Source organism: Equus caballus, chromosome 7 (assembly GCF_041296265.1).
Source record: "Equus caballus isolate H_3958 breed thoroughbred chromosome 7, TB-T2T, whole genome shotgun sequence".
NCBI classification, from domain to species: Eukaryota; Metazoa; Chordata; class Mammalia; order Perissodactyla; family Equidae; genus Equus; species Equus caballus.
Genome location: NC_091690.1, coordinates 96196574 through 96217769, shown reverse-complemented (window position 1 = coordinate 96217769; position 21196 = coordinate 96196574). Strand labels below are relative to the sequence as shown.

General features: G+C 42.3%; 1 protein-coding gene across 12 annotated transcripts in view; it reads left to right on the top strand.

Annotated features, from left to right (window-relative positions):
* Positions 1 to 1201: 1201 nt before the first annotated feature.
* The window catches only part of CCDC34 (coiled-coil domain containing 34), a 70577-nt gene continuing 50582 nt past the window's right edge, over positions 1202 to 21196 (top strand). For 11 of the 12 annotated variants that reach the window (XM_070273479.1, XM_070273480.1, XM_070273477.1 and 8 more), the window contains exons 1-3: positions 1202 to 1572; positions 6712 to 6847; positions 12908 to 13015. In XM_070273479.1, coding sequence (XP_070129580.1) covers positions 1277 to 1572; positions 6712 to 6847; positions 12908 to 13015 — 540 coding nt within the window. In that variant the 5' untranslated portion in view covers positions 1202 to 1276. The remainder of the gene's footprint in view (positions 1573 to 6711; positions 6848 to 12907; positions 13016 to 21196) is intronic. The other variant, XM_070273482.1, reaches the window with a different exon arrangement.

Sequence of the window (21196 nt, the reverse complement as noted above, 5' to 3'; positions counted from 1 at the left end):
TTCAGTTATGCCTGTTGGGAATGGCTTAAGTTTACCTCTTTATAAGCCGTGAAGTGGCCCAGGGCCTTTTGATGCTGTTATTGATTGTAGAGTTGTTCTCATAAAAGGTTTTAACCAGATATGCCAATATTGAATAATACGGGTAGAGAATGAAAACTCCATTAAGCCAGTTTTATTCCTTGATCAATTTTATTACTCTTAAATTGCTCCAATTTTCTCCCATTTTATTTTTTTACCGAAAAACGTTAACAAAATTAACATTCTATTTAAATAGTTGTAACCATGTCATTTCATTAATTATAGCTTCTGCCTTCTGAATTGCTCTTGGCTGCTATTATTTCTACCATATCTAATTCTCCTGTGTCAAATTCTTTGCAGATCTGTTTCATCAAAGATTTGCATCATTCTTTGGTTAATGACAAATTTTGTGTGCTGTTAGCCATTGTTAGCTTTCACTTTGCGATATTTCTGCCAGGGAGATGCATTATGAGGTGGACAAAAGCCCTATTTACAGGTGTGCACACTTTTGTCAGGGTGAATAAAGCATCCAGCTTTATCTGCTCTTTCACCTCTCCCTTGCTCCCTTCATCCCCAGCCCCAATCCCGAAGAGGGGAGTGCTCCTTCGGAGATCCCACAAAATTTTTCTTTTCTCCTAAAATGCCTGTCAGAGTATTTTAAGGGCATGATTCTTCACCACAGCAGAAGGAGAAGTGTAACGGCGGGGCTTTTATGTCACGCATCTCGAGGGTTTAGCACAGACCCTAGCACACCGGAGGCTCCAGCGAGGCCCCCGAATTCACAGCCATGGAAACTAGTTCCCTCGCGATGCCAGGCACACGAGGTGCTGCCCAAAACAGGGGAGGCCTGTCCTGGCGCGCACTCCTGAACACACGTGCAGACCCGGACAGAGTTCGCCCGGCCCCGCCTCCAATACGGCCGCGTGCCGAAAAATCACGGCTGGGCCTTAGAACCACGGCCTCGGGACGCTGTGGGGCGGCTGTGGCTCCCGCCTCCTCAGCGACAGCACACCGCCAGGACGCAGCAAACAGCGGGCGGGCCCTACAGGCCGTCCGCAGAGCGGGCCGAGGCGGAGGCGGGCCCAGCAGCGCCGGCCGGGGGGCGGGGGCACGCGCTCCACAGGCCCCGAAACGCCCCGCGGCCTCCACGCGTCGCCACGGCAACGCGGTCTGCGCCTGCGCAGATTGGCCGGCCCGGCGCGCGCGCGGGGCCCGCTGGGAGGTCGCCGGCCGCCCCGCCGTTTGAACTAGGCGGCTCATGTGGGCGGCGGGCCGGCGGCGGGCGGGTTCGTGGGGACCCGGCGCCCGGGCCCCGGCCGACCTCAGGTCCTGGTCCCGGCCCGCTTCAGGCGCCTCCTCTGTGCTCGCGGGGCCGGACACGGTGACGCTGGGCCCGCCGTCGCCGCCGCCGAGCTGCAGCGAGTCCACCCTGTCGCTGTTGTCCCCCCTCGGCCACCAGAGCTTCCCGTCGGACGACGACGTGGACGCAGATGTCCGCGGCTCGGGGGCCGCGGCGGCGAGCCCGGGAGGAGCGGAGGCGCGGGGGCGCGGCAGGTAAAGCCGAGGCCGGCGCCGCCGCCCCGGCTTGTCCGCGCGGGGCCGCCGGGGTCCTGTGGTCCCCGAGGCTGTGATGGTGGCCGCAGTCGCCGCCCCGGGAGGGCGTGCGTCGTCTCGAGCACGCGGAGTAGTGTCCCCATTCCGGGAGTTTGCTGAGTACTCAGCGGTCAGCTCGTGGGCCCCGGGGCTCGTCCCGGCCCCTGACCCCGAGCGCGGGCTGCTGCCCCTTCGCGGCTCCCGCAGCCGGCGTGGGGAAGCCTGAGGCCCCGTGGAGCGGGCAGTGGCAGGCGGCGTGCTGTCCGTGCCATGAATGGGGCGCTGGGCACCGCGGCTGCACTGCCGGCCTCAGCGTCCACACACACGCCGGGTCCCGTCCAAGCATGCGCTTGCCGTGCGATCCAAGTCACTGCATCAGAGAATGGTGGAACCAAAGAGATGGTTGGAACCACCTTCATTCGCTTGTTTCTGCACTTAGTCATTCAGCAAACGTTTGGTGTGTGCCACATACCAGTGTAGATCCTGGGCACCATAAGCAAGATAGACGTGGTCTACTGTCATGGAGTTGAAGCCTAGATAAGCCTCTCATTTTACAGATAACAAAATTGAGGCTCAGGATACAAATAAATAGTGATTCAAAGCATACACCTAGTTATTAGCAGAGCTGGGCCTGTACCAAGGTGTACTGGTGAGTTCTCTTCCGTATGCTGCATGCCTATTATGGGGTGTATAGAAATAGGAGCAAAAGACCTATTCCTGCAGAAATGTCTTTTTCTGAGACAGGCCTGGTAATGCAGGTCCATTCTGGGGTAGACTCATTTCGTCATCTTCAGAAAGCATTCAGAAGTTTCTAATTGTCGAGCTGTATAAGGTGCGATACAGGAGATCTAAACACATCAGCAGCAGGCCCGCCTCCTGCCTTGTAGGGTGTTCATAGCTGGACTGAGTGAGTGAGTGGAATATGGCACCATAGGAAGTGACTCCTACACGGTTACAACAGCCAGTTTCTCAAGAATGAAAAGTAAAAGTAGGTACGTTGTTGGGAATGGAGATGAGTGAGAGTAACCAAGCAAGCCACTTGTCCAGACAGTTGTAGCAACAAGAAGCAAGCCTTCTCTGACGGAACTGATAGGAGAACTAGGATTTCAGGAGTCTGTTTTCATGTGGGCCTTTGTAGGGATTCTTCAGGACTGAGTTGGTCCCAAAGGTTTTTAAAATAAACATTAAGGCTTTGGGAAGCCTTAACAGAAGGTTTACCTTCTGACCTAATCCACAGGACTAAGCAATATAGACACAGTTTAGCCACCCAAGGAATGATGGCCATCAAAACTACAGCTCAGCTCCTGAGACCTTGCACTGGCTTCCCAGAGCCAAGGCCATGTGGAGCCCCCAGGGGAGGAGCCCCCAGGAGAGGAGCCCGATGTATTTGTGTCTCACCTTAGCCCGAGCCCGAATGAGCGGGGAGCATCCCAGCTCTCAGGCTGCCATTCTTATCACAGCTCCTTGCCTGTGACTCAGAGGAAGCGATAGGATGTGGGACAGAAGGAACGCAGTTGTCAGGCCTTGTGTGTGGCAAGTGTCAGAAGCTCATTAGGTGTTGAGTGAATGTGTGCTGAATGATGCCCATTTCCCGCTTCTGGAGGACTGATAGATGTGGCAATTGTTGTCAAATGCTTCAGAACACCTAGCAGTGCCTTTCAGGACAAGAAGTGAGAAAGTTTCCTTGTTCCTCCTTCCTGCTTCTCACCTTTAGTTGGTGTCCCGGACAGTTTGAGGGTGGTTGGTGAAGAGAGCAGGCAGCCTGAGTCGGAGTCCAGCCACAGTTCTGGGCGTTGAGTATTCTCTCTGGACCAGGGAGTAGACTAGAACCACCTGGGATTTCCTGCCTTTTTTCCATCCTTCACCTGGCACAGTGACCTGACTGTGGCAGAACTAAGAGGGTGTGGTTGTTTTGAGATAGACTCAGGTATCAGCTGCACAGGAGGGATTTGAGCGTGGGTATTTTAGGTGTAAACAGAGCCATGCTTAGCGAATGCATTGACCTTCAGATTTTTATATCACTCTATCCACTAGGAACCCATCCCTTAATAAATGTCTTGGTCATAAACAGGTGCTTATCAAGCCTTTCTTCCTTATGGGTAGAGCTGTAGTGTATATACCACACGTTTTGAACACATTTGTTAAAAATGTTAAGGCAAGAAATTTAATATTTAAAGTGTCATTTTTTAAAAAACACTGATATGTGATAAAAGCATTTGTTAAAAAACACTGATCTCACTTATTCTTTCAACAAATATTTCTTCTTCTTTTTTTTTTTTTTTGGTGAGGAAGGTTGGTCCTGAGCTAACATCCATTGCCAATCTTCCTCTTTTTGCTTGAGGAAGATTGCCCCTAAGCTGACATCTGTGCCAGTCTTCTATTTTGTATGTGGGGCACCACCACAGCGTGGCTTGGTGAGCAGCTTGTAGGTCCGTTCCTGGGATGTGGACCCACGAACCTGAGCTGCCAAAGCGGAGCGTGCAAACTTAACCCCTACACCACCAGGCCGGCTCTTCAACGAGCATTTCTTAGGAGACTACTATATTCTAGGCCCTAAGCTAGACTCTTGAAATAAAAAATGACTTAGGACATGTCTTGTATCTGTAAGGAATTCATGGCCTATGGCAGAGAGGGACAAGAGACTGAAAGCCCAAGGCAGTTATTCGAATTGTTTGCAGAGTTTCACTGTGAGGCCCTAAAGATTCGTGCCTGAGCTGACTCTTGAAGGGAGAGTGGGAGGTAGCCATCCTCCTCCTCCTCCTCTGAAATGACAGGTAACAAATGCTTCCCAAGTGCCCGGAACTGGCCCAGGTGCTTTAGCGTGGATTCTCTCATGCCTGTGAGGTGCTGTGAGCTAGCCACTGCTGTTGTCTCCATGTTACAGATGAACAGTGGAGGCCCGAAGAGGATAAAAAGTGCCTGTAGCTAGGGAGACACAGACATTCACCCTAAATGTTCTGCCTCCAAGTCTAAGCTCTCACTTTGGCTGTGTGTAGAGGTGGAGGAAAGGAATTTCAGAGTTTTAGGCAAAGCTGCAGAGCACAAGGGTCTGGCACATTCATCAGTCTGCCCAATTAAACAAGACTGAAATGTCGAGTCTGGATCAGCCACTGGTCAAAGAAGGGGCTGGAAGATAGGCAGGGGCCAGCTCCTGGGTGCCAGGCCGCGGAGTTTGGATCTTAGCTTGTCGGCAAAAGAGGCACTGAAGAACTTTGGGATGGGGGGGTGACATGATAGATGGATGCATTTGAGGGGTGAATCTGGCAGCATTGTGAAGAATGGTTTGAAATGGACGGGGAAAGGCCGATTATGACCAGACAATGGTTGTAAGATTGGAGAAGAGGAGAATGGCTTGAGAAAATTGAAAGAAGTAGAATAGACCTGACTAGGTGATTATATGAGTGTGGGAGGTGGGGGACCAAGTGTGGACAGGGAACAGGAGGAGTCACAGTGTCTGCTCTGGCTAACAGGAGGGGAGGGGCTTTGGGACTCTTCACTGAGATAGGATTATCAGAGGAGAGTAGAAGTTTTCTTGGTGGGAAGGGCCATGGGTGGCTGGTAGAAGATGATTAGACGTGTGCTGGACTGAGTGTGATATTTCAGTAGAGCCATCAGGTGGTTGGGAATAGAAGTGTGAAGCTCAGGAGAAGGATCTGGCCTGGAATGACTGATCTGGGCGTCATTAGCACCTAGTGACAGTTGAAACTATGGGAGCAGACGAGGTCGTTCTGCAACACGGAGAAGGAGAGATGGATCAGAAGTAAGCACAGCAACGTGTCTCCCACTAAAATACAGATTCCATGAGGTCGTGGATAAATGAAGAAATAGCAGCAGAAAAAAACGAGTCAGCTAAAGCTGTGAGGTAGCAGAAGTTGTGCATAGCAGTGGGTGAGGCACTTGGCTGCCTGAGGCAGGAGTGTGTGTCAGAGACCAGAGAGGAGCCGAGTCTGTAATAAGCTCGTCTAGAGCTGCCTTGGGTCCTGAACCAACCCTTCTCTCCAGGGCTGCTGATGGTTCAGCTTTTCCTAAGTTTTATGAGGCTCGTGTATCTGGCCAAGGCCCTGTGTTCTTTATGTATGGATGGACTTACAGTATTTCCCCTCCCTTCTCTCTGTAGCTTGAGTGAGTAGTTCCTTTTCCATGTACCCAGAAGAGACAGACTGACAGGTGCACAGTGGAGGTGGAGACCCTGCTAGGAGCTACCCAAACTGTGGAGAGTCGTGGACACCCTGAGAATTGGCAAAAGGGAGTCAACCAAAACATTAGAGTACAAGGGCCATATTTTTTTATAACTTTTTATTTCAAAACCATTTCAAACTTAGAAAAGTTGAGAGGATAAGAATTTCTGTTCACCCTTTACCCAGAATTAACACATTTGCTTTATTTTTCTGTCTGTGTATATGCATATTCTTTTTGTCCCTGAACTACTTAAGGGAGGAAAAGGGAAAAGTCTGCTTCAGGATCTGATTAGGGTCACGTGTTGTAATTAGTTGTCCAGATATAAGATTTTTAAGAATAAAAAATTGTTGTCACTAAGGCAAGTGGACTAGGTGTGGCTTATCCCATTGGGTTTTTAAATAATATGATTTTATTTTTTTATTTTTGTTTTTATTTTTTTTCAAAGATTGGCACCTGGGCTAACAACTGTTGCCAATCTTTTTTTCTGCTTTATCTCCCCAAACCCCGCCTGTACACAGTTGTATATCTTAGTTGCACGTCGTTCTAGTTGTGGGATGTGGGACGCCGCCTCAACATGGCCTGACCAGCGGCGCCATGTCCGCACCAGGATCCGAACCCTGGGCCGCTGCAGCGGAGCGCGCGAACTTAACCACTCGGCCACGGAGGCGGCCCCAATATGATTTTAGAAGATGAAGGAATTCAAAGGCAGTTTAATGGATAAACAGTCAAATATTGGACTTCCTGTTCATGATTTTTCAAGTATATATTTACGTATAATTAATTCATATATATTTATTTATAAAAATCACAGTATTGTAAATACATTATTAAATTCTGCTTTTACTGTTCAGTTAAGTAATTTGACACTTAAGCCTAAGAGTTTCAAATTCAAGTGCGGTTGTGTCCTCTCTTTTGTTATAGCACGGTTGAATCAGAAGATAACGAAGAACAGCAGAACCAGGTGTGCTCACCGGAATGCAGCCTGACACCATGGGAAGTGTGGTTTGTTGGCAAAGAAAAAGAAGAACGTGGCCGTCTGCAGCAGAAAGCTCTAGAGGTGACGCCAGCCGGTACCTTCTTCCTTTAATCCAGAGCTCACAGAGCAGAGCTACTGTCAAAATTAACAAGTTAATGTTATTATTCCCCCAAACAGTCTGCATGTGTGTGTGTCAGTTTGCTATATCAATTTTAATAACTCTTATTGTAGAAATGATGTGTTTATTATAAGAACACTTGGAAGCTGTAGCTAAGCATAATTAAGAAAATTAAAATCTCCTCTAGTCTCACCACCTGAAGGTAACCATCATTAATATTATGGTATATAGCCTTCCAGATTTTCTTCTATGTAAATTTTTAAAAAAATATTTGTATGTGTATAATACAGATACGTACAATAAAACTTCACCATATGTACATTTAATTAAATTCAACTGTGTATACTTGGTAGCATTTTTAAGAAAGGAGAGAAACAAAAATTGAAATAGAGACAGGCATCCATCCCCATATCACGTGGAGCACGTGCCCTGGGGTGACTCTCTGCTGGCAGATGGGCATCTGCGGGGCTGCCAGTCTCTCCGTGCCTCCCCGCCTTGCTGTGGACTCTTCTGTGTTCATGCTTCTCTCTGAGCTCTTACTCTCCAAACTCAAAGAGTAGTTTGAGATACATTCTCAAGTGAATCCCTCATTCTCTGAACTCTTAGTGTTGGCTACTTAGAACCTAGCAGCCAAACAGACATGGATAATTTGATGTCCCCCAGGATCCAGACTCACTGTCTGAATTCTCTCTGTCCAGACACAGAAGCCAAGTAGATGTGAGTGGGGAGGGATGTGTCTTGTTTTTAATGAAACAGGATCAAACTCTTTTGTAACCTGCTTTTTTCCTCCTGTTACATTATTAACACATTTCTGTATCATTAAATATTTTTACATCATTTAAAAATCGCTAGCTAAGATTATTAAAATATATTTCAAATGTATTAAATATGTATTAGGATATAGTTAACTGATTTACTATTGTTGGATATTTAAGTTTATTCTAATCTGTTAGTAACTGTGTTGCTGTACAAATCCTTGGAACTAAAGCTCTGCCCTCTGATCTTCCTTGGAATAAATTTTCCGTATCAGTTTTGAAACTAGCTGCTATTTCTGTGATGGGTTTCTAAAGGTAGGCAGTCACGTACTCAGGAGGCTTGGCAAGATTCAGATGATTGTAGAAACCAGTACCCTCTGCTGTTTCCCTGCTGCAGGATACTTTGTGTTGTAAGATGCAAATTTATTCCTGGAAAAGTGCACACTAGTACTTGTTTCCTCTTAGAAGGTCACAGGGCTTGAAAAAGACCTTATGGTTTGGTCTTTTATGCTTTATTTTAAGCTTTTCTGCTTTAATTTCCTCATGTACAGTAAGGAGAAATAATGCTTGTGTCACAGAATTTTTGTGAGGATCACGAACAAAGTGTAAAGATGGCTGGCGGTGTTTCACGGTGTTGTTGGTGTCACTGCCGCTCATAGCCTTCTTAAAGCCTTTCGCTTACTTTCAGAGTTAGTGTGATTATTGAGACCCTAGACTCTTCTCTGACCTCAGCCTCAAGTTTTAACATTCCTAATTCCATTATTTCATGCAGTAGCTTTCAAAATATTTGTTCACTGTGAGAAATCTACTTTGCTTCATGTCACACACAAATGCATACTTATTTGTGTATATATACATGTGTACATGCATGTCTGAAACAATATCTTAATTTTGTGGAGAACCTGGTGTTCTTTTCTTTTTTTTAACGCTTGTTCATAACTCATTCAGTTGGTCTTAGACTACAGTTTGGGAAACACTGACCTAGTGGGTCACTGGTGTAGTGGAGGTCACTGTATGGTAGTCAGCTTGATCTCCAGCCTCACTAGAGGTCACTTGTTAATTAAGGAAAGGAGAGTCACACCGCATCACTTTTAGCGTCGGCATCCAAGAAAAGAAGTTAATTAAACTACAGAAATTCATAAGGGAGCCTGGGCTTTGGAGTTGCCCAGAACAAGCCTGAAATTTTAGCCTTGCCATTCTGTGACCTTGGAAAAGTGACGTAACTTCTCTGAGCCTCAGTCTCTTCATCTATAAGCCAGATGTTACAGAGGCAGTAGTAGGGTGGGTAAAAGCCAAGGTTCTGGAGCCATACTTCCTGGATTCAAAACTTAGACCTTGGGCAAATCCTTGGCCTCTCTGCCTCGATTTGTTTATCATAAGGGAGAGAAGAGTATTCACCTCCTAGTGTTGTTATGAGGACTGAGTGAACATCAGGATATGGCCTCGTCTGGGAGAAGCCTCAAAAATCCGGTGTTATTATGAAAGCAGATGATGGTAACTACTGAAGATTTGTTTTGAGAAGAGACTAAAATAATGAGTATAAAGTCACTGCCACAGTGATTGAGCAGGTATCAGGGTATGATCGGTTGAAAGATTAAACCTTTTCATGTGTTTAGTAGCTTGACATCTCTTACAGCTGTGTCTTTACTTAACTCTGAAGCAGTGGGAATACTTGCCTGAATCTTACTGCATCCGTGCTGCCGGGGACATTATAACCTGTAGGCCAGCTGCGCACTTTATTATAAGCTTGTTCTGAGCTATGTAGGTGTTCACATTCTTTTCATGCCTTCCCCTGTGTTTTGTTTTCTAAGTCATGCTTTCCTTATTTTTCTCCTTGTTTACTGTATCTTTAATCTGTTTACAAATCATATCATTAAAGCCTTGATTTTTAATCGTAAGGAACAATTCATCTGAGGTCCCTGTTAAAGCCTGAGGGCCAGAAAGTGACTTGTGAGGTTTCAGTCAGTGCAAAGGTGGCCTGGATCCTCATTCTTTTGACTTCGAATTTAGTAAGTGTTTTCTCTCCAAGACCAAGATGTATTTTAGAAGTAGATGGGTCAGACTTAGTATTTAATTATTTTCTCTTTTCTTTTTTTTTGGTGAGGAGGACTGGCCCTGAGCTAACATCTGTTGCTGGTCTTCCTCTTTTTGCTGAGGAAGATTGTCCCTAAGCTAACATCTGTGCCAATCTTCCTCTATTTTGTATGTGGGACACTTCCACAGCGTGACTTGACAATGTGTGTGTAGGTGTGAACCTGTGAAGCCCCTGCCGCCAAAGTGGAGCATGCGAACTTAACCACCATGCCACTGGGCCGGCCCCACTTAGTATTTAATTTTGAACTTACCCTGGCTTTATTTTCTTCCTTGAAAACTTAAAGGATAATTGGTCATTAAAAAGATTGTTCCCTCTCATAAATTTGATTTCAGTGACAGATAGGTAGATTTGTTTTAGACATCTCTGTAAGATTGAGTTAAAAAATTATTTTAATCTGTCAAAGTTACCCACTTACAAAATTTTTTGCATTTGTAACTATGTTGAGATGATAAATATGGTAAATGTTTAACATTAGTATTATGAGAAACTGGCATATTGGTTTTGTAGGTCATATACATTTTATTTAAATTTTTATTATTTAAAAACTTCTTTAGCAGATTGCCCTAAATTCTCTGCAGGCTTTGACTAATTCTAATTTTTAATGTTTGCTTTAACATTTTAGTACAATCTGTTCTAAATTATAAAAATTATCTAGTTTGTGAATAATCCAGGTGCTTTTTTCCTTTTTTTTCGTCATCTTGCCTCTGGCCATTTCATTCATCAGCCCTTAATGAAGAAATAGGGCAGGATATAGAGTTGGTAAAACTGTCGGTTTTTCTCATTGTTACATTACTGGTAAAAAGTTATTTGAAAGTTGGCAAAAGCTCTTAAAATAAAAATGCATGTTTAGGATCCTTTTTGGATTTTGGTTTTCCATGATCAAACATTGTCTCGGAGGGAAAAGAGCTATAGTCCTGTGAAGTTCAGTGGTGGCCAGAAGACGACCAGGGGCCTGTGAGAGGAAAGCTCAGCTGGGTCTGGAGGAGCTTGCCGCGGTGGGTCACAGACAGAGGTGTTCAGGCTGGAGATGCTGAGAGGAGCCGGCCTCGGAGGGGAGGGCTGTGTCTCAATGTGCTGTCTGTTCTCGTGGCATGTCGCTCGAGCAGACGTCCTGAGATCAGAGCACTGCTTGGATCAGTGGTCACATTTTCCAGGTACTTTTGACCCTTCTTTCATCTTTAACTCTTTTGTCTACATTAGCTAAAATTTGTGAATCATCAAATTTGCGAACCAAACACAAAGTCTAATTTTTTTTCTCGATTTTTGAGTTTAATTATAGAAGAATTTTTAAAGGGTACATAAATATAATCAATCATATTTTTAGTTGTATATTTAAATAATTCCTTTCCTTGAAAATGAAATTTAGGACTGTTTGGGAGAATTTTAGATACGCGATTGTCAGATCTGTATCTAGCGTGTCACATGTGCGCACGTGCACACACACACACGCACACTCTCTCTCTCTCTCTCTCTCCCCCCCTCCCTTCCACGCTCCCTCCCCCTTCTTGTTTCCTGACACAGGTCCAGACCTCCTTCCCCTTACAGCTCATGTACTGTCTGACTTCGTCATCAATGTCCCTCAGGATAGTTCTGATCCCTTCAAATGCAGTCTTCAGCCTTTATCATGAAGAGTTCTAAGTCGTGCCTTGTCATGTGTTCCTGCTTCATGGTATTTGGTGTACTCTGCCTGTCTCAAAAGACCCTTCTCCATCTAGTTGGTACCACACTCTGATTTCCTCGTTGCCCGCCCTCCCCCTTAATCTCACCTCGTCAGGCCTCTCCTCGCTGTTCCTCGTGTGGGGTCGTTTCTGACTACCCTGGTCTGACTGCATTTCTGACCACACTGTTTCTCCTCTCACCTTCCCTCCTCTTCCTTTCCCTTTTCTGAGCTCCTCTTACACAGTACCTCACAATGTAGCGCTTAATTGTTCTGTGTGTTCAGAATCAGATTAGATCAGAGACCTCTGGAATTTCATCCCTGTGTCTCAGTTCTTGCTGTCTTTATAGTGGTGCTCCATAGAAATAGTATGAAGTGCATAATCAAGGAATAGCAGCTGCGGAGGTAATGAAGAATCCTTTTAAAACAGGATGGATATCTTACTTTTAGGGGGTAGGAGGAGTATAGTGTTTAAAAGTTGGAAGACTTTCTGAATGAGTGAGGGCAGCTATTCTCTGTGTAGCAGAATTTTAGGATGAGAGGTCCAAGAAGACAGGCACCCTTTGACCCGATGTTCTGAAGTGCAAAAGATGTGTTCTTGGTGTCAAGTTTTGTCTTCCTTTCATTTAACGCACTGGAATTGTCTGTGAGTTGAAAAATTGTACTTCCCACTGCCCAGGTACGGAGGTCTTTGGGAAAGTGGGGGATGGAGAAGAGGAGTGGGCTCCAGTGGAATATGTATAAAAGTATCTGATTATTAGTGTCTAAGGAAAGAGGAGAAAAATAACTGGCAGTTGTGGTGGAGGAGTCCTAGGAGTCTAGTTTGAACAACATTCTCAACTAATGCAGTAATTTAACTGATGAGTGACAGAGTGGTGGCATTCAGCTTGTAGTTTTATTTGGCCATACCTTCCACATTCTTTCTCCCGAGGAAATGCCCAAACGTGTAGAATCGAGTGACAGCAAGGCAGTTAAATAATCTGGGATATGAATGTGGTTTTGTTTTACAATCCAACAGCTATAAAATCAGTGAAGAAAAACCTGAATTCTTTTTTTCCCTGAAGAAAATGGAATGGTTTCTTTACATTTCTTCTTTGGTATAACTCTGAATTAAATTTTTAATTTAGGGATTATTTAATTCCTATCCTTTGTCTTCATCAGGAATCTAGAAGCTTTTTATAGTTGTAAAGAAGGTTGGAATTCTCTTGAGCTTCTGCCAGTAGCATGCAGTGGTGCCAAAATTTATGTGTGGGAAAGTTGATTTCAATGAGGGTAATTTAGCTGAAGTTTAGTCTAAGAAACTAGTGTTTTGCTGCCAAGCAATTATTTGCATTTCTAAAAAATGACTTATACTTTTTACCAATGCTTTCTTTTCATCATAGACTAGTTACTTTAGTAAGTTCTTGTCACTAATGGTATATTTTCTATAAAGGAAACTATAGCCTCAGTCTTTTTTGAAGTACATGGTTTGAGTACTCCTATTAAATGTTGCCTTTTGTTTGAATAAAACCCACAGGAATTAAATCAACAGCTAGAAAAAAGAAAAGAAATGGAAGAACGTGAGAAAAGAAAGATAATTGCTGAAGAAAAGCACAAGGAATGGGTTCAGAAAAAGAATGAACAGGTAGGGAGAAAAAAATTGCACACACGGTTACTGACATCTCTTTTGCAAAGTCTTCTTCCCATTACTCCTCATTACTTGGGTTTGTCTTCTTTTCTCTTAGATTCTTTCTTCTCCAAGCTGATTTTATTCTACCCTCAGGGACATGTGTCAAGTCTCTGTCGTCTACCTCTGCCCTCTGCTTCTCTTCCGTTTCCTTTGTGCGGCTTCTACTTGTATGTGGCTGCAGGCAGTCACGAAGTCACAAAGACTGTGTCCCTAGACCTGACCTCCTTGAGTCAGAGGTCATCAGGTGCCTCTGAGCCTGCAAACCTAAAACAACCGTTATTGCCTATTCCCCTTTGATAGAACCATTCTCCTCACTCCTTGATTTCTGTTGTCAGTGCTCCTGTCATCTCAGTCACCTGGGCGTGATGAGAATTCTTCTGTTGTTGGCAGTCATCCCCTCCTTTCCTGTGCAGTCACCACTCCTGTTTGTGGCCTCTTCCTATCTGGTCTCATTTCATCTTTCAGCTGACTTGATGTTGATCTTCCCACACTGGAATGTAAGCTCCATGATGCAGGGGTTTTCACCTCTTTTGTTCAGTTCTCCAGCAACTGGATCAGTACCTGACACATAATAGATGCCCCAAAATATTTGTTGAATGAATGACTCCATTCTCTGTGTCTTTGCCAGACTAATCTTACTGAAAAAGTTGAATGGCATTCCCCAATTCAAAAAATATTTTTCATCATTCCTCCGTCCTCTGCATAATGTTTGACAATTCTAGCCTGGCTGGTTAAAGACCTTCTGCTCTGCTCTCTGAGCTGCGTCTTCTTCCACCTGTGGCTCCCTTTGTTCTGTGCTGTTGCTTCTTACTGCCATTCTTTTGAGAGCACACACATGATAATCATGGTCTGTCTTCTTGGAGTATAGTTTTACTGGAAAATTGTGAGAGGAAAATGTTATTTTTATGTTAAGGCAAGCACCGATATTTAATGGAGTAGAACATGAATTTTATATTATTTTTAAGGTACACAATAGATTTCGAAGAAATCTTGAGCTTTGGGCTGTGCTCCCCACAGGGATATATGTTGATGAGAAATTTTGAGAACACTTCCGTTCTCATTCTCACTTCCTTACTTGTTTTTCTCCCCAAAGCACCAGCACATAGTTATATATTCTAGTTGTAGGTCTTCTAATTCTTCCATGTGGGACGCCATCTCAGCATGGCTTGAGGAGTGGTGCTAGGTCTGTGCTCAGGATCTGAACCGTCGAACCCCAGGCTGCTGAATCGGAGTGTGCAAACTTAACCACTGTGCCACTGGGCCAGCACCCCCTTATTTTTCTTTATATGGTATTTCATCAGCATGTAATCTCATATCCTCCACCCCTCCCTTCCCTTCATCATCCAACTCAGAGCATTTCCTACATGAAGCATTCGCTGATCACATGCTAGAAACGCTTTCCTTCTTGAATTGTTTTGTAATTTATACACTTTGTCATGTACTGCCTTGTGTTATGTATATATTTTGTTGCTATTTTGTATTATGCATATGTCTTCACTTCTCTTGTAATTTTAAGACTCTTAAGGATAGGAATTATGTTTTTATATTACTTTTTATCCATTACAAGATCTAGCGTAATGCTTTGTAATATAGTAAACATTTGTTATTGGAATGAATAAATGAATGAATAAATGTATTATCTTCCTTTCAATTTTAATGCATTCTTGTATTGAATCACAAGTTAGAAATTTTAAAAGTACTTATGTAGTCAGTTTGTTTTCTGTTGTGATTTTTACATATTTAGAATGATACTGTTTTTTGTTATTACCTAGTTTTATGAATTTAGTCAATGTTTAATTGGTAGGACAAAGTTTTAAATTTTTAATTCTAATTTTTTTCCTTAACTATTGTTGGATCTAATGCCCAGTGGTATTAATAAGCATATCTAGTAATAATTTCAGTAAATTGAAGATGACATAGCTTTCTTCATCCAGGGATTGTAAGAAGGAAACTGGCTAGACGTGTGTGTTATAACATAAATGTATTTGTTCTTTACTTCATAAGTAAAGTATTATTATTATTATTTTCATGTTTGCCTCATCCCATAGTACAAGAAGAAAGAATTCTTTGTGAATTAATGCCAAATTCAAAATATGTCTGTGTCACCAAGCTTTGGGTGATACTTTTTTTAAGTTTATAACTATAAAAGAAAATAGTTTTACATGTACAGCATAGTGGGCTTTCTCCTCTAAAAGCTTCTCTTATCTTCTAACTCCATTAAGCTTGTTTTACCCTGCCAGTCAAACATAGTTGTTGTTTGTCTAAGAATGTAAGATATGGCTGAGAGATGATATATTTTCTCTTTTAATTAGTGGCAATAGATCTAATCCAATTATTTGAGAAAAAATTTCTCTCTTTTGGAGGGAAATGGCTTGCCCTGACATAAATCACTAATTATTGAAAGAGAAATGCCATAAAGTTGAGAATAGTTCAAAAATGAACGCTGAGAAATTAAATTTACTTATTCTGCAGAACTCTTGTGCATGTTAAGGAATAATTGATTACTGTGTTTTTTTGTTCTTTAAGACCTATCAGATTTCTTATTTCAGTCTTAGTTACATTTACCTCTATTTGTAAAGACTGCTCTCCTGGTTCTTCTCTTCCTGTCTGGCATCTAGCGTTTTTCTCCTCTGTTTACATTTCATGGTGTGTGGTCCACTGCTGCCTCCAGCTTCATTCACATTTTAGCTGTATCTGTGGCGTTATTTTCTCTAAGTCATTTTCACTGCGTTCTATCAAAAAATCAGACAAAAAGAATTTATGTATCCATTAGCAAAGTTAGTTTCTAATAATATGACTGTAAATTGTTAAATCCTTTTCAAATAAATGGCTTATCTCATCTGGTACTCTTAGATTTGTGTTGCCATACTAATTCATTTTTTTGATTTGTTTTTTACGATGTGTTATCACATATTTTCTGAAAGGGACCTTACCTTCATTGTTTTAAAAAATTATTTAAAAGTGAAATTATTTTTAATCCTCAAAACATGGAACTGAGTTTTTTTAATATAAAAAATTAGTTCAGATCAACAAAGCATATGGTTGATAGCACTGTTATCAGTGCATCATTCATGCATTCAACATTTTTACTCTGTAGCAGGTACTAGTGAAGGAGCTAAAATAGAAATTCAGAAACTTTAGCCAGTTGTTTTGTTAGTTTCCTTTAGTTGAGAGAAACAAAGGTTTTCTCAGGGCACCATGTTAAAGAAAGGACGATTTATTGTTGTGCTCTGTGTGGTATAGAACTGGCGTGCCAGAAAATCTGAAGCCACTTAGTGGCTGGCTGCTCTCTCTCGGTGCTTCTCTCCAAGTGCCTGCTCTGTTCTCCTTTTGCTAACTAAAGGCTTTCCATTCTCTCGTCTCTAGTTTAAATCCTACAGAGAGCCTGTCTGATGTTTTAAAGTCAACTTCATTGAGCTATAATTTACTTACAGGAAAATGCACTTATTTTAAGTTTGGTGCGGCTTGACAAACCTATGTACCTGTGTAGCCAGCCCCACAGTCAAGACATAGAACATTCCTGTCACTCGGAAAGGTTTCCTAGTGCCCCTTTGCACTACGCCCTGCTCCCTAGCCCACCTAGCCCCTGCTCCAAGGAAACCGTTAGTCTGCGTACTGGCCCTGTAAATTAGAGTTGCCTTTTCTAGAATTCCTATAAATGGAATCATAGAATATGTATCCTTTTGTGTTGGGCTTCGTTTGTTTTTAAAATTTCCTGATATTTCTTGTATTAAGATTGTTCCTTTTTATTGCTGAGTAGTATTCTGTTCTATGGAATCCTACAAATTGTTTATCCATTCACTAGTTGATGGACTGTTGGGTTGTTTCCAGTTTTGGGGTATTATGAATGAAATTTATGACACTTATGTACAAGTCTTTTTGTGTACACCTGTTTTCATTTCTCTTTGGTAAATGCCTAGGAACTGCATTGCTGGGTTGTATGGTACCTATGTGTGTAACTTTATAAGGAAATGCCAAGCTTTTTGGTTTTTTTTTTCAGTGAGAAAGATTCACTCTGAGCTAACATCCTTTGCCAATCTTCCTCTATTTTTCCTTGAGCAAGATTAGCCCTGAGCTAACAGATGTACCAGTCTTCCCTTACTTTGTGTGTGGGATGCCTCCACAGCATGGCTGATGAGTGGAGTAGGTCCACACCCAGGATCCACACCCGCAAACCTGGGCTGTCGAAGCAGAGTACATGGAACTTTAACCACCTGGACATGGGACCAGCCCCCCAAAGTGTTTTTAAAGTGCTTGTACCATTTTATGTCCCCACCAGTATTGTATGAAAGTTCTGATTGTACCACATCCTTGCTAAAGTTGGCGTTGTCAGTCTCTTTTCATTTCAAGTCATTCGAGTGAGTGTGTAGGGGTATGTCATTTGTTGTTCTAATTTTCATTTCTCTGAGATCTAATGATATTTAGCATCTTTTAATAAGCGTATTGTATTAGTCAGCTTGCACTACCATAACAAAATACCACAGACTGGGTAGTTTAAACAACAGAAATTTATTTCCTTACAGTTCTGGAGGCTGGAGGTCCAAAGTGAAAGTCCGAAGACCAACCCAAACCTAGCAGGGTTGGTCTCTCATGAGGTCTCTCTCCTTGGCTTGCAATTGGAGCCTTCTCTCCATGCCCTCACATGGCCCTTTTTTTGTGCATGCACATCCCTGATGTCTCTTCCTCTTATAAGGACAAGAGTACTATTGGATTAGGGCCCTACCTTATGACCTTGATTACCTACTTACCTCTTTAAAGACTCCTTCTCCAAATGCAGCCACAATGAGGGTTAGAGCATCAACACAGGAATTTCAGGGGTATGCAAGACAGTCTCTAGCACTATCAACCATTTTCTACATCTGTTTTTTTTTTGCTTGAGAAAGATTAGCCCTGGGCCAACACCTGTGCCAGTCTTCCTCCACTTTTTATGTGGGTCGCTGCCACAGCATGGCTGATGAGTGGTGTAGGTTCACACCCAGGATCCAAACCTGTGAACCAGGCCAGTGAAGCAGAGTGTACCAAACTTAACCACTCTTTCATGAGGCCAGCCCCTCTACGTCTTTTTTCTTATCTTTTTTGTTTTGCTTTGTGTTGAACTTTTTGCCCATTTTGAAGAAGGATTGTGTGTCTTATTAATAAGTTGTGAGAGTGGTTTATGTATTCTTTTAAGTCCTGTCGCATATATGTATTGCAAATATTTCCTCCCATTAAATTTTTCTTAATGGTATTTTTTAAAGAGCAGAAGTTTTAAATTTTGATAAAGCTCCATGTTTCAACTTTTTCTTTTATAGTTTCTGGGTTTTGTGTCCTATTTAAGAAACATTTGCCTACACCAAGGGTGTAAAACCTTCTCCATTCTTTTCTTCTAGGAGTTTTATAACTTTAGCTTTTACCTGTATGAATATTTTGAGTTAATTTTAATGTATGGTGTGAGTTAAGGGTCAAGGTTTATTTTGTTTACATATGGATATCCAATTGTTCCAACACTATTTGTTGAAAAGAGAATCTTTTCCCTATTTAGTTACCTTGGCACTTTCGTTTAAAATCAATTGACCATATTTATATGGGTGTATTTCTAGACTCTATTCTATTCCATTTATCTGTATCCTATGCCAGTTCCACACTAGCCTGTTATTATAATTTTATAATTCTTGAATTTATAATTCTTCCAATCAGATAGTGTAAATCCTCCATCTTATTTTTTCTTTTTCGAAACTGTTTGAATTTGAATCACTTTATCAATTTATTTAATCATGCTTGCTTGAATAGTACCTGACACGATTGGCATTAAATATATAGATCAGTTTGGAGAAAATTGTCATCTTAATAATATCAAATTTTTTGTTGTTATTGTTTGTTTTTTGGTGAGAAAGATTCACCCTGAGCTAACATCCATTGCCAATCTTCTTTTTTTTTTTGGCTTGAGGAAGATTAGCCCTGAACTAACATCTATGCCGGTCTTCCTCCATTTTGTATGTGGGACACTGCCACAGCATGGCGAGTGAGTGGAGTAGGTCCGCGCTGGGATCCGAACCTGCAAACTCAGGCCACCAAAGTGGAGCACATAGAACTTTAACCACTCAGCCATGGCGCCAGCCCCAATAATATCAAAGTTTAAATCTATAAGCATGGTTTTTCTATTTAGATCATCTGTAATTTTTCTCAGTAATAGTTTTTGGTGTACAGGAGTATCATACATTTTCTGTTAAATGTATCCTTAAGTATTTCATGGTTTTGGGGATGACAGCACTCATCTTGCCTTATTCCTGGTATTATGCTATAATGTCCATGCCTAGTTTTGATATTAAAGTAATACTGGGCTCTTAAAATGAGCTTGAATATGTTCCCTTTTTCTCTATTTTCTAAAATAATTTTTGGGGCAGTTGGTATTATTTCTTCTGTAAATGTGTGATAGAATCCACCAGCAAAGCTATCTGAGGCTGGAGTTTTCTTTGTGGGAAAGTTTTTAATCCTGAATTGTTTTTACAGGTAGGGGGTTATTCGGATACTGTTTCTTCTTGAATCGGTTTTGTAAAGTGGTATATTTTAAAGAATTTTGACATTTCATTTAAATTGAATTTATTGGCATAAAATTCTTTTTAACATTCTCTCATTTTGGTGTCTTTGTGATCTTAGGCAAGTTACTTAACCTCTTTATGCATCAGTTTCCTCATTTGTAAGGTGAGATCATAATAGTGTCTACCTCATATTGCAGTTATAAGACTTACTAGGCATAATACTTAAATGCATACTTCACTTTATTGTAGTTCGCAGATATTGCATTTTTTATGGATTGAAGGTTTGTGGCAACCCTGCATTTGAGCAAGGACGTCAGTGCCATTTTTCCAACAGCATTTGCTCACTTCATGTCTCTGTGTCACATTTTGGTAATTCTTGCAATATTTCAAACTTTTTCATTAATATAATATTTATTGTAGTGGTTTATGATCAGTGATCTTTGATGTCACTATTGTAATTGTTTTGGGACATCAGGAACCACGCCCATATAAGATAGTGAACTTAATTGATGAGCATTGTGTATGTTCTGACTGCTCCACTGACTGGCCGTTCCCCCATCTCTCTCCCTCTCCTTGGGCCTCCCTGTTTCCTGAGACACAGCAATATTGAAATTAGGCCAGTTAATAACCCTGCAGTGGCCTCTAAGTGTTCCAGTGAAAGGAAGAGTCTCATGTCTCTCACTCTGAATCAAAAGCTGGAAATGATTGAGCTTATTGAGGAAGGCATGTCAAAAGCCAGGACAGGCTGAAAGCTAGGCCTCTTGTGCCAAACAGTTAGCCGAGTTGTGAATGCAAAAGAAAAGTTCTTAAAGGAAATTAAAATGCTACTCCGGTGAACACACAAATGATAAGAAAGTGAAACAGCCTTATTGCTGATACAGAGAAAGTTTCAGTGGTCTGGAGAGAAGATCAAACCAGCCACAACATTCCCTTAAGCCAAAGCCTGATCCAGAGCGAGGCCCTAACTCTCTTCAATTCTGTGAAGGCTGAGAGAGGTGAGGAAGCTGCAGGAGAGTTGGAAGCTAGCGGAGGTTGGTTCATGAGGTTTAGGAAAGAAGCCGCCTCCATAACGTAGACGTGCAGGTGGAGCAGCAGGCGCTGATGCAGAAGCTGCGGCAAGTTCTCCAGAAGGCAATTCATGAAGGTGGCTGCACTAAACAGATTTTCAATGTAGATGAAATAGCTTTATATTGGAAGAAGATGCCATCCAGGACTTTAGTAGCTAGAGAGGAGAAGTCAGAGCCTGGCTTGAAAGCGTCAAAGGACAGGCCGACTCTCTTGTTAGGGGCTAATGCAGCTGGTGACTTTAAGGTGAAGCCAGTGCTCATTTACCACTCTGAAAATCCTAGAACCCTTAAGAAGTATGCTAAACCTACTCTGCCTGTGCTCTATAAATGGAACAAAGCCTGGATGACAGCGCATCTGTTTACAACATGGTTTACCAAATATTTTAAGCCCACTGTTGAGACCTACTGCTCAGAAAAAAAATTCCTTTCAAAATATTACTGCTCACTGACAATGCACCTGGTCACCCAAGAGCTCTGATGGAGATGTACAGTGAGATTGATGTTGTTTTCATGCCTGCTAACACAGCATCCATTCTGCAGCCCATGGATCA